Here is a 12,717-nt window from a genome sequence, read left to right as displayed (position 1 = left end):
TCCAATACCCTACTAATAAATTTTAAGATCTTAAATGATACTAATAATTGAATGAGCAAAGATAAGAAAGTTACACCTCACCCTCTTCTGCGACAGTTCTGGGGCTCAGACGGAGTCTTGAGCTCAGCTTTCTTCCTCATGGCTGTCACCCTACTACTTGAGACACTCCTTCAATTAGGCTTTTTGCTGGTCAATTGATGGTAGAGTCTCCCAGATTTTTCTGCTCCTGCTGGCTTCAAACTGATATCCTCCAGGCCGGGCGCTGGTAGCTCACGCCTGTAATCCTAGCAACTCGGGAGGCTGAGATTTGAGTATCATGGCTCAAAGCCAGCCTGGGCAGCAAAAGTCTGTGGGACTTTTATCTCCAGTAAACCACCAGATAACCACAAGTGGTGTTGTAGCTTAAGTGGTAGAGCCTTGCCTTGAGCTGAAGAGCTGAGAGACAGCACCCAGGCCCAGAGTTCAAGCCCCACGACGATGACTACCACCACCACCACCACCAAAAAAAAAAAAAAAACCCCGATACCCTCCAGATCTCAGCCTCCTAACTATTTAAGATTACAAGCATGAGCCACTCAGCTTGTTTTCCTTCTTACCTTAAGTAAGATGCTACTTCACCACTATATTTAAGTACTGATTATTCAGATACTCTGCTGCCATTATAGATAGGCAAGGGACTACTTTTTACTTACTTCAGGTATCTAAATGGAGAAAGACATTTGGTTTGATTGGCTATTCATAAAACAGGAAAATAAACAACTTTATCATATATATCCAAATGAAATAAACATTTTATTACATATTATAGCAACTGAAACATGCATTCATTTTGACAAAAGTAATGTATCAAAATATTATAATAGCTATTAGAGTATTTGCCAAACAGCTGGCTACACTGAATTGAAATATTTAGGAAACATAGTTACAACTTTAGGAAATTTAGTGCATTCTAATACATTGAAATAAAAATACGTACCTGCTAACAGTATGCTGAAACTATTGATATATCATCTAGATAAACATTTTAAATCAGGACTTTTCTAACCCTTCTATTTTTATAACTTGTATAATGTGAACTATTTTACACATTTTAATATAGCTTTTAATCTAAAACTATTAACTGTATTCAGAATACATAAATGCATTAAGAATACATTTTATGTGATACATTTTATTGAACTAGTTTGATGAGTATTGTTAGCTATTATAACTATTACAAAAATAATCCAATTCCTTGTATTGTTTTCCTAAAACATCCCCTTTCTACAAAAGAAAAAAAAGAACAGCATTGAGTAGACAAACATCTTTTGGATTTGAAGTCATGTTCAGCAGTTTTTTTCACTTATAAGATAGGCGTTTCTTTCATTTTGGTGCACATTTCCTATAAATGTGTACTTTCTTGGGTGCTGTCTACTTTACTTTGAAGTTATACACAAAAATAATAATTAGATAAAACATTAGCAACTAGATTTCACACATTATTATTTCTCCCATGAGCCAAGAATAATGACATCAGTCCTTTACGTATATTGTGAAGTTCCTCTTCTTGCTATGACCAAGAAAAAAAAAAGATACTTAGATTTTCATTATCACGGTACAAGCACCATATAAAATAGACAATATATCAGCCTTTCATAGGAATTAATTTTAAAATAATCCCTTTTATAGATTCAAGATAATATCTGGGCTGGGAAGGTGGCTCAGTGGTAGAGTGCTTGCCTTGCATGCATGAAGCCCTGGGTTCAATTCCTCAGCATCACATAAGCAGAAAAAGCCAAAAGTGGTACTGTGGCTCAAGTAGTAAAGTACTAGCCTTGAGCTGAAGAGCTGAGGGACAGTACCCAGGTCCATAGTTCAGGCCCCATGACCGACAAAAAAAAATTTTAAAAAGATAATTGCTGAATTAGGTCTTGCCATCTTTTAAATCACCACATCAAAGAAATTTATTTTTGAGGGAAGAAAGTAAAACAAAAATAGTCTGAAAAAGTTTCAGTAAAGTCAATGTAGTCTAGTGGCTAGCTTCTTGTTTGCTTCAAGCTAGGCAAATTTAGCCACAACATCCTCGTGTACTACCATTCTACTACACTGAGATTCTAGCAAAATTTTCTAAGAATATTCATATACCTTCCAGACAAGTATTAGGGCCAAAGTGTGCTTAAAAATGCCTCCCATATTTAAGAAAAGTACTTTAAGCATGCTCAGGGAGAGGAGCATGATTAGTGTTTCTCAGTGTACTTTACCCTCAGAAAGCAGCTGATAGTAGATGAGACCTTCAAAAAGTGAACTTAATTTATCTAAGTAAGTGAAGTCTTGTTTTTCAAGTGGATAATCTATTGAGCTTTTCCAGGTAGCCTTGCCACATGATTTAGAGCACAATGTTTGGAAATGGTGCAAATAAGTTGCTTCTAAAGCTAGTCTGTTGTTTTTGGTTTGGGGGGTTGCTTTTTTTAGTTTTGGGGTTTTTGTTTATTTGTTTTTGGTCAGTTGTGAGGCTTGAACTCAGAGCCTGGGCACTATCCCTGAGATTTTCACTAGTCTAGTGCTCTACCACTTTGAGCCACAGTGCCACTGTCCATTTTCTGGTGGTTAATTGGAGATAAGAGTCTCATGGACCTTGCTGCCCATGCTGGCTTTAAACTGCGATCCTCAGATCTCAGTCTCCTAAGTAGCTATGATTACAAGTGTGAGCCACAGCTTAATCTTTTTTTATGTTTGTAAACTTATATTTATTTACCTTAGGATAGATGACTTATTTAAATTACTTCATTCTTTTACTATATTTAGCATCATATTATTTAAAGAACTAAAACACATAAGGCTGAACCTGCCTTCTCCTAACCCAAAAAGAAAAAGAAGAAAAGCCTTTGAAGGAATTTCTCATAAAACATACAAAAGTAGTCAGACATTGGTGGCGTGTGCCTGTAATCTCAGTACTTGGGAGGCTGCGGAAGGAGAGTGACAGGTTCAAGGCCAGCCAAGGTTACGTGGTGAGACACCACAAAAAAACACACACAAGATACAAAAGCCACCAAAATTAGCTGATTTACCATTTGTTTAAGAAGTTTGTCCTGTAGTATTTTCATGTTTTCTTTCATTGAAGACATCTGAAAATAAGCATATTCCCCCGTGAAATTGGCAAAACTTTCACCGCAAAAGAAAACAAGTTAGGATCATTTGTTAAGATTCTGTAAGATTCTGTAAGTACAGAATTCATACCTGAGATGAAAATACAGATTCTTCAAAATCATTGTTGCCAAAGACATTTTTATTCAATGCAGTTTCCAAATGACGAAGCCTAACGGAAGCAAATGAGAGCTACTTTCATATTGATCAGGAGCTCTAATTGAATTGCTACAGTATAGCAAATAAGAGCTACTTTCATACTGATCAGGAGCTCTAATTGAATTGCTATAGTATAGCATTTGCGATTTTTTTCAAATGTAAACTTATTAGTGATTTTTAAATATTTTTATAGATTCGAATCCTGAAGGGAATACTAACCTCTGCTGTTCATTTTTCTGATATACATTGAGCTTCTGAAGTGCTCTTTCCCAAAAGTCCTAAAATTCAAGATACAAACACTAGTTGTACTTTACTATTCCAAATGGTCTTTCTGAGGGGGAGGGGCAGCACTGGGGGGTTGAACTCAGGACCTCACCTTTCCTAAGGCAGGTACTCTAATTTTGAGCCATAATTCCCATTCCTTCCTTGCTTTATTTTTCTGGATAGTGACTTACATTCTTGCCTGGGGTCACCCTATACCTATTTCTCCTTTACAATTAAAGTGACAAGTGTACACCATCATGCCAAACTTGTTGGTTGATATGGACTCTCTCTAATTTTTGCTCAGACTGGCTTTGGACTATGCCTCCAAAGAGCTGAGATTATAGGTGTGAACCACCCACATCTCCTGGCTACTAGTCCTGACTTAAACAATTTGAATATATGTTACTTATATGTTAAATGTATGTATATTTAAAATTGGAAATAAAAATCTCAATTTCTCCCATATTATAAAAAGGTTCACCATTAACTTGTAATTCATTGTTTATATGAAGCTGATTTTAAAAATAAACTTAAGATAAAATTGTGTTCAAAAGAATGAGAAGTGGCTAGATGTCTGGGTATGGTGGCTTATGTGTGTAATCCCTGCCATTTGGGAGGTGATATCTGGAGAGCTATAGATTAAAATCATTTGGGAGGTGATATCTGGAGAGGTATAGATTAAAATCATTTTGGAGGTGATATCTGGAGAGCTATAGATTAAAAACATTTGGGAGGTGATATCTGGAGAGCTATAGATTAAAAACATTTGGGAGGTGATATCTGGAGAGGTATAGGTTAAAATCATTTGGGAGGTGATATCTGGAGAGCTATAGGTTAAAATCATTTGGGAGGTGATATCTGGAGAGCTATAGGTTAAAATCATTTGGGAGGTGATATCTGGAGAGCTATAGATTAAAATCATTTGGGAGGTGATATCTGGAGAGCTATAGGTTAAAATCAGTCTGGCACAGAGTTGGGGAAACACAGTTTGGACCAATAACTGGGCCTGGTGGCACGTGCGTCTCATCCCATCAGTGTAGGAAGCATAAGCAGGAGGATCACAGTCCAAGCTACACATGACACAACCACAAAGACCTATTTGAAAAATAAAACAAAAGGAGTTATGAGTATGGCTCAAGCGGTAGAGCGCCTGCCTACCAATTGTGAGGCTGTGGGTTCCAACCCCAATACTTACAAAAACAAACAAGCAAAAAAAAAGGAGCAGAAGTCTTTAGGATATTCCCTCAAAACAAAAAGTAAATGAAAGTTTTTAGAAGTAAAGTACACCAATACTGAGTTTTTAATAGAATATAAATTCTTAAAAGACAAACCACAAATTCCTTCTCTAAATCCTTTAAAGACTGTGAATCTTTTTCAAAATTCTCCAGCTCTTCTGTGATGATGAATTTGAATTTATCAAGTTTTTTAATTCTGACAAAGAAACAAAGTAAGATTTAAAACTGCAACATTCAGAACATGCATTCATAATTTATGAATGTGCATCATTCAGAGGTTATCAGAATAGATTTTCATTACAAACCTATTCTCCTGAATTTGATGGTTCATTGTTTTCAGATGTTGTTGAGCTGTTTTCCAAGACTGCATAGTATAGTACTCTATTATTTTATTTCGCGCCTGAAAAAGAATCATTTTAAAATTAAATAACTTTACAAAATAACATTCTAAACAAGAGCATATTTGAGTAAAGCTTTTCCATGACATGTGAATGGCTAAGAACTTGGGAAAATAGTTTTAAAACTTCCAACTCTTAAGTCTCTTTTTTAAAAATTTTAACTAAAGATAATAAGAGAAATATTTTAAACTCAGTTATTTAACATTAAGTTATTTTGGTTGACGGTTTATTAAATACACTACATTTGTAGCTTATTGAAAATAAGAACACATACTGCACAGACAAACTGCTGAATTATTAGGAATTCTTTTAATATGTACATGTGATCATGTAGTAGTGGGTCATTTTTGTTAAGACAGGAACTAGACCATGACTTGTAGCATGTTAATGCTGAAATGTTGATGCAACCATGTCTGTTAACAAGATTACTGCTCAATAGTATCTAAGGAAGAGGACAGTCATTGTTTTGCTTTCACAGAGTTTTCTAAGTCCATTCTGTACGCACTCTCTCTGCCTTTTACAGAATGAGTTGTATAGAATGATGAAGCAAAAAAATCAATTTCTTTTTTTAAAAAAAGAAAACAAACTAGAGCCTATTTACAAAACATGCAAAAGGAGAATTTCATGCCGGTGTCTCTGCAGAACTGGTCTAAAGTGAATACAGTTGAGTAACAGCATACACCTTTACTTCTACAAATTATAGGAACATGAAGTTTAATAAGTTCAGTTGGGGCAGTGTCTAATTCTGTTGATTAAGGCTTTAATTGTGGGTTGATTAAATTTGCTAATTATTTTCATAAGAATGCCACAGCCTACAGTACTAACAAAAACTGCTAGTGGTTCTGATTCTTTATGATAGCACAGCCAAAAATATGGAACATTCTTAACATTTTTTCAAAAAGCATGCATTTACATCTAGTCACAGGCAAGTGTTACAGAACATACACATCATGTATTCTCTATTTAGACCATATTGACCTGAAGCAAATAAGGTGAAAACAAACTAAATGTCAAGAATTTTAGCTAATTTCAGATTTTACCCTTAAATAGAAGAAAAAGACAAAGCAAGACATGGGCTAAAAACATGTGCTGACATATATGTTCAAAGAAAAGCATAAAAGAACTATCAATTCCAAATACAGGTGAATGAGAGAAAAATGTAGGTGAGAAAGCATTACTACTGATTAAAAATTGTTTTGAAAGCATAAATCATCTCATTGGAGCCCCCCAACCAGTGACACTTATGTACTGAGCTGGCAGACCAAGCTGGGAGTATAAAATGCTGTGCCACACTACCATCACTAATAGTCACCCCTCTGTGAAACACAAACATGACTAATAAGACAGGGTTATGCATGGAATCCTAGCTACTCAGGAAGTAGTGGCAGAGAAGACCATTCTTTGAGGCCAAGCATGGCAAAGAGTCCCAGGGACCTTGTCTCAGTAAATTCCTTGGCATGGCGGGGAATACCTGTCATTCTAGTATAGTGGTAAGGATACAGTAAGAATATCTCAGTCTAGACACACCCTGATAAATTACAGAAAAAATAAAAAAGGCTGGAGGTGTGGATTAAGCAGCCCACCAAATACCAGCCTACCAAGCATGATGACCTAAGTTCAAACCCCAGTATGGTCCCAAGAAAGTCTTAAGAAGAGAAGCATGAAGAGAAAATTGTTCAGAAAAATCATAGAAAAGCAAAAATATAAAACTGAAAGGGAAAACGGGGTAAAAGAGAAAGAATTAGTAGAGTAAGAATATGAATAACAGATTTGAGGTGTGAGAAAAACTCAAGGTTATGTGTTTTTGTTTTTTTTGTCAGTCATGGGACCTGAACTCTGGGCCTGGGTGCTGTCCCTCAGCTCTTCAGCTCAAGGCTAGCAATCTACCACTTGAGCCACAGTGCCACTTCTGGCTTTTTTTTCTGCTTATGTGGTGCTGAGGAATCGAACCCAGGGCCTCATGCATGCAAGGCAAGCCCTCTACCACTAAGCTACCTTCCCAGCCCCAATTTTTTTAACCTGATAATTTTTCCAGTTTTTCACATATATAGAAAAATTGAATCATAAATGGGTGTGTTATGTTGCCCAAGGAACAAACAACCAACAGTCTGACAGAAAAATGTGGCATATTACATGGAGTGTAAATAATAAGTGCTGAGAACTTACATCAAGCTTCCTCTTAAATTCAGAGTTGATCTTCTCACAGAGCACCCCCACACCTGATGATAGGTCACTGCCCCAGTTTTCCTCAGAAATGGAAATATCCTTTGGTGATAATGGAGATATACTTTGAGACACTAAAAGGTGAAAACAATCAGGTACAGTTAAATCTACATTATTTCAAAGTTAGCCTTGTCATTAGGTAAAATCATCTTTCTTATTTCTGATTCTATGTACAATCTAAAAATTATGAAATCAAGAGCAGACCTCATGTTTAAATGTAAAACAATTCATATTTATTTTTAAAAAAACCTTTAAGATGGCCACTACTAATGTAGATATGGCGAGTTTAAGTGGAGCATTTAGGGATTATTTTTTAACTGCTTTAAATGACTTCCACGTTATGAACATGAGTGACATGCTCATGCTCCAAGAAGCTCATACTCTAGCAACACCAAAATATAGCATGAAGGGACTGGATGGTGAGTGAGCTTACTGAGTATATAAGACAGTTACTACAGCATTAGTCATCGTAAGTGAAATTTGTGGTACAAAATCATCTGTCTTGGACTTAACCAGCTTTCTTTACAAAGGGGTTTATTTTGTGAATGAAGTTATTCAAAATCTAAGAATCCATCTTCCAAAACATTGCATTTTGACATAAGCTTTTGATCTACTCACATTTATAGGTGTGATTATCTGCATCTTCCATTTTACACAGTCTTTTGGAAGGCAAGTGTGCTCTTCTTTCTTCTGCTTCTTCTGTCTCTAGTTCAGAATTACTTACATTATCTTCTATGATCATTCGTTTGAAACTAAGATGCTGAGTGGGGCCTGAGGAACAGTTAAAAATAAATAATAGTGCTACAATTTTGACTAAAAATGCCTAATATTTCATTGCTTTTATTAACAAACCTTTAAGTTATTTCTACTGTTTTAAACAACTGTGTATTCATTTTTTTACATTAGCTAAATTGAGAAATGGTATAACTTACATATATAATTCATTTAGGTGATATTTTAGAATATTAGTTAAGTAATTAGTAACTTGTTTAAAAGCAAAGCTGTGACAACAAACCTGATCTATGAGTAGTATTGCTGAGTGTGTCAAACACTAGTTTCTGTCTTTCTTCATTAGATAAGGACATTGAAGATACTGAACTGTTTTCCTAAAATACATAATGAAAATTAGAAAAAGGTACTATAAGTCTGCATGGATTCATCTGGGACCATCATTCTCAAACTCAGAATATTTCAAATACTGTCAGTTCCTTTTCAGACTATTTTGCTTCTATCATTTCTTTTTTATCTTTAACACTATCTTTAGTTGTTAGATTAATGTTAATCCTATGGTGGTAATTTTGAGCTGCCTTATTTGACTAAGTTTGCTATTCACCTTGTTTTTGTTAAGGTTATTGTTTCCATATTTGAGTTAGGAAATACAGGGCATAGAAAATTAATTTTAAATTATTTCCTTTTAACCAAAATCTTCATATTTAACCCTCTATTTTCTTGTCAGAATGCATAGTCTTTTTCTGTACTTATTAACCTTCTTTTCTCTACTTAATCTGTATATTCTAGTCCATCTACTTAGGCCTACCACAAATCCAGTCCACTCTAACCATAAAATTCTGTCTTGATCTTCTGAATTTTAAAGGTTATTAGATATTTTTGTTGATAGACTGATGGACTTTTATGGTAGCAAGAATCTCAACCAGACTGCTATATGATCATGAACCCTAGTTATTGATCTGTAAATCAGGGGTTAGCAGCTGTGTATTCTCTAAGACCTTACCGTTTTCACTTTAAGTGTGAATTTTTTCCTCTCAAGAACAAAAATTTTTCTCTGATAAGTCCAGTGTATATACTTTATGCATCAGTAAAGACTAGTAATTTGATTCTTTCAAGAATCATTTTAAGAAAACTTTAAAAATAATAGTATATTACCTCTCTTGCATTTTGCATATGATTTCCAATGATAGTTGGAGATTCAATTTCTACAAGATGTTTTTCAGAACTATTACTCCTTGCATCTGAATCACTATTACAATTTTGTGTTTCTTGTGTGAGTTCCACAGAATTTATATTTTTTCTATCCATAACAGTATTATTCTTAGATGGAGTATGCCTGGGCTATGAATGAGTAAGACATACAGAAACCCAAAGGAAGGTAAGATAACTGTTTAAAGTAAAAGAAAATGCTAGATATAGAAGAGGCAACATTAAATAACTTACATTTGAAGGGATTAATTCAATGCTAAATTCACATTTCATATAGTTTTTTTAAACTATCAGATAAATAGAACATTAGTGTAATGAAAAGAATGTACTAAAAACCATGGATGAAGAAACCTGCTTGGCTCAAAAATAAAAGATAAGCCGGGCGCTGGTGGCTCACGCCTGTAATCCTAGCTACTCAGGAGGCTGAGATCTGAGGATCGCGGTTCAAAGCCAGCCCGGGCAGGAGAGACCGTGAGACTCCTATCTCCAATAAACCACCAGAAAACCGGAAGTGGCGCTGTAGCTCAAGTGATAGAGCGCTCGCCTTGAGCTGAAGAGCTGAGGGACAGTGCCCAGGCCCAGAGTTCAAGCCCCACGACCGACAAAAATAAATAAATAAATAAAAATAAATAAAAGCAAAACCTCTTTGTTTATGGATATTATTTACTATAAGGCTACAGAATGATCATGATATTCCTTGGACATATTTTACTAAATTATAAAAAATAGAAAACATCATAATCCTTATTTTGATAAATACATGTTGAGCTAAAAGCACATTAAAATTAAGCTTAATTAAACTTCTACATATAACAAATTGCCAGGGTGCTGGCGGTCCCACCTGTAATGCTAGCTACTCAGGAAGTTAAGATCTAAGGATCATGATACAAAGCCAACCCTGGACAAGAAAGTCCAGGAGACTCTTATTTCCATTTAACTACCAAAAAAGCCCAAAGTGGAACTGTGACTCAAGTGTTGGAGTGCAAGCCTTGAGCAGAAAATTCAGGTACAGTGCCAAGACCCTAAGTTCAAGCCCAAAATGGGCACCAAAAATAAAAATAAAACCTTATAAATATATATTAAATGTTTCCTATATTGAAGCATTTGATTCTGACTTCCTAAGATAAAAATTCAAATTCGGGGCTGGGAAGGTGGCTCAGTGGTAGAGCGCTTGCCTCTCAGGCATGAGGCCCTGACTTCAATTCCTCAGCACCACATAAACAGAAAAGGCTGGAAGTGGCCTTGAGCTGAAGAGCTCAGGGACAGTGCCCAGGCCTAGAGTTCAAGTCCCAGGACCAATCAAAACAAAACAAAACAAAACCTTCAAATTCTACATATTAGCCAAATTCTCATGTTAGCCAATAAATTCCTATCATTAACTTGTTTAAAAAGGAATGTTATTTTTGGCACTACTGGGGTTTGAACTTAGGATCCTGTGCTTGCTAATCAGGGAAGTCTTCCACTTAAGCCAGGCTACTTTTCCTTTTTTTGGTTTGTTATTTTTCAAGTAATGTCTTGTATTTTTGCTTGGGCCAGTAATAGACCATAACCCTACTAGTTTTCCATGTAACTGTGATCACAGGTGTGTGCCATCATGCCTAGAGAAATAGTTTTAACTCAGTTTTTCCCCTTTGGTGGTAGGAGTTGATCTCAAAGTCTTCTGTTTGCTGGTAATCACTCTACTACTTGAGCGCTATCCATTGACATTTTATTTTAGTTTGCTTTTCAGACAGGTTCTCCCATTTTTTTCCAGACTGGCCTTGGACTGTGATCTCCTAGTTTTTCCTGCCGAATAGCTGGAATTAAAGGCATATGCCATAATACCTGGCTAATGACCTATACTCTTAAATAAATCCTTCAAGTTAGTCTTCAGATTATATTTTTATATACTTGGTTGTAGCAGAAAACTATTGACTATTCAAAGAAAATGGAAGGAAAATAAAATGATACTGACATCTCATTAATTCTATAGATGATGGACTCCCAGATAATGATACAGGAGAGAAGTCCAGGCTATTCTCTCTCAGAGTGTCTTTTTGTAGAGATGAGTTTTTCCTTCTTTTTGATGGTCCTTTTTGTGTTTCAGCAGATAAGACTTTCTGTTGTTTCTTTGGTAGTTTTGTGGTTTTGGTTCTGGAATGGATATTCTCCTCCTAAATGTATTAATAACTTTCCAATTATACATGACTATAAACATTTGTGAACACATAAAACACTGTATTGATATATGCATACATACATATATACATATGCAGTTTTATAATAATTATTACATAGATATGACATTAGTGACAATATACCAGGAAGATACAATTCATAAAATATACTAAACAGCATAAGAAACAAAATACTGTAAGCGTTCAAAGATGGTGATTATATTCAGTTTAGAGAAAAAGGAATTCCTGGATTTCATGGCACTTGAGATACTGAAGAGTTTATGAAAGAACATGCTAGAAGAAGATACAGTAAGAACAAGGAAGGCTGCTGATCAAAGCAGCCTACATCTTATCTGAAAGTCTTACAGACGATTATGGGAATATACTGGGGGTGAACAGAAATGAGCTTGAAAAACTTTATTATTTGAATATCTGACAAGATATTTCTGGAGATTTTATTTGAGGAAAGAGGATGAGAGTAGTGTAGAAAAGACTTCCTTAACTACATGTATGGTAAATTAAAGTAAGAAGTGATAAAAATGTAGAGGTCAGTTATGAAGTCCTTAAAATCCTTTCCATAAAAAATAATACGGTTAGCCGGGCGCTGGTGGCTCACGCCTGTAATCCTAGCTAGTCAGGAGGCTGAGATCTGAGGATCTCGGTTCAAAGCCAGCCCGGGCAGGAGAGACCGTGAGACTCCTATCTCCAATAAACCACCAGAAAACTGGAAGTGGCGCTGTAGCTCAAGTGATAGAGCGCTCGCCTTGAGCTGAAGAGCTGAGGGACAGCGCCCAGGCCCAGAGTTCAAGCCCCACGACCGACAAAAAAAATAATAATAATAATACGGTTACAAACCAAGGGATATGGATGTTTACTATCTTAAAAGCCAATAGTGTAGTAGTCAGAGCCTATGTTTAACACCAGACTCTCTGGGTTCGAGTTCAGTTCCTGGACCACTTTCCAGCTATATAACCTCGACTGGCTCCTTCTGTGGCACTTCCATTTTGCATTTGTAAAAGGAGATGGCAGTAATAGCACTAATTACCAATACTATATTATCAGATTCTAACAGATAAATTTATAAAGTGCTTAAATCTAACACTGATGCATTGTGACAGTTTTTCTTTTTTCCTTTTGAGTAGTTTCAGACACGGCTTGGAATATGATTGCCACCTTATGAGATATGAAATCACAGGTGGGGTGGTTTATGGAAACACACAC

The 12,717-nt window shown here is 35.7% G+C and overlaps 1 protein-coding gene across 1 annotated transcript in view; it reads right to left on the bottom strand.

Annotated features, from left to right (window-relative positions):
* Positions 1–1,471: 1,471 nt before the first annotated feature.
* Sycp2 (synaptonemal complex protein 2) overlaps positions 1,472–12,717 on the bottom strand; it is a 52,696-nt gene continuing 41,450 nt past the window's right edge. The window contains exons 32-43 of the mRNA XM_013024285.1: positions 11,295–11,493; positions 11,096–11,136; positions 9,287–9,472; positions 8,418–8,508; positions 8,021–8,173; positions 7,346–7,476; positions 5,087–5,181; positions 4,878–4,977; positions 3,502–3,560; positions 3,217–3,295; positions 3,048–3,104; positions 1,472–1,549 (exon numbers count right to left, since the gene is read on the bottom strand). Coding sequence (XP_012879739.1) covers positions 1,472–1,549; positions 3,048–3,104; positions 3,217–3,295; positions 3,502–3,560; positions 4,878–4,977; positions 5,087–5,181; positions 7,346–7,476; positions 8,021–8,173; positions 8,418–8,508; positions 9,287–9,472; positions 11,096–11,136; positions 11,295–11,493 — 1,269 coding nt within the window. The remainder of the gene's footprint in view (positions 1,550–3,047; positions 3,105–3,216; positions 3,296–3,501; positions 3,561–4,877; positions 4,978–5,086; positions 5,182–7,345; positions 7,477–8,020; positions 8,174–8,417; positions 8,509–9,286; positions 9,473–11,095; positions 11,137–11,294; positions 11,494–12,717) is intronic.

Source organism: Dipodomys ordii, unplaced genomic scaffold (assembly GCF_000151885.1).
Source record: "Dipodomys ordii isolate 6190 unplaced genomic scaffold, Dord_2.0 Scaffold75, whole genome shotgun sequence".
NCBI lineage: Eukaryota > Metazoa > Chordata > Mammalia > Rodentia > Heteromyidae > Dipodomys > Dipodomys ordii.
The sequence above is the reverse complement of the archived record's forward strand: the minus strand, read 5'-3'. Positions and strand labels throughout refer to the sequence as shown.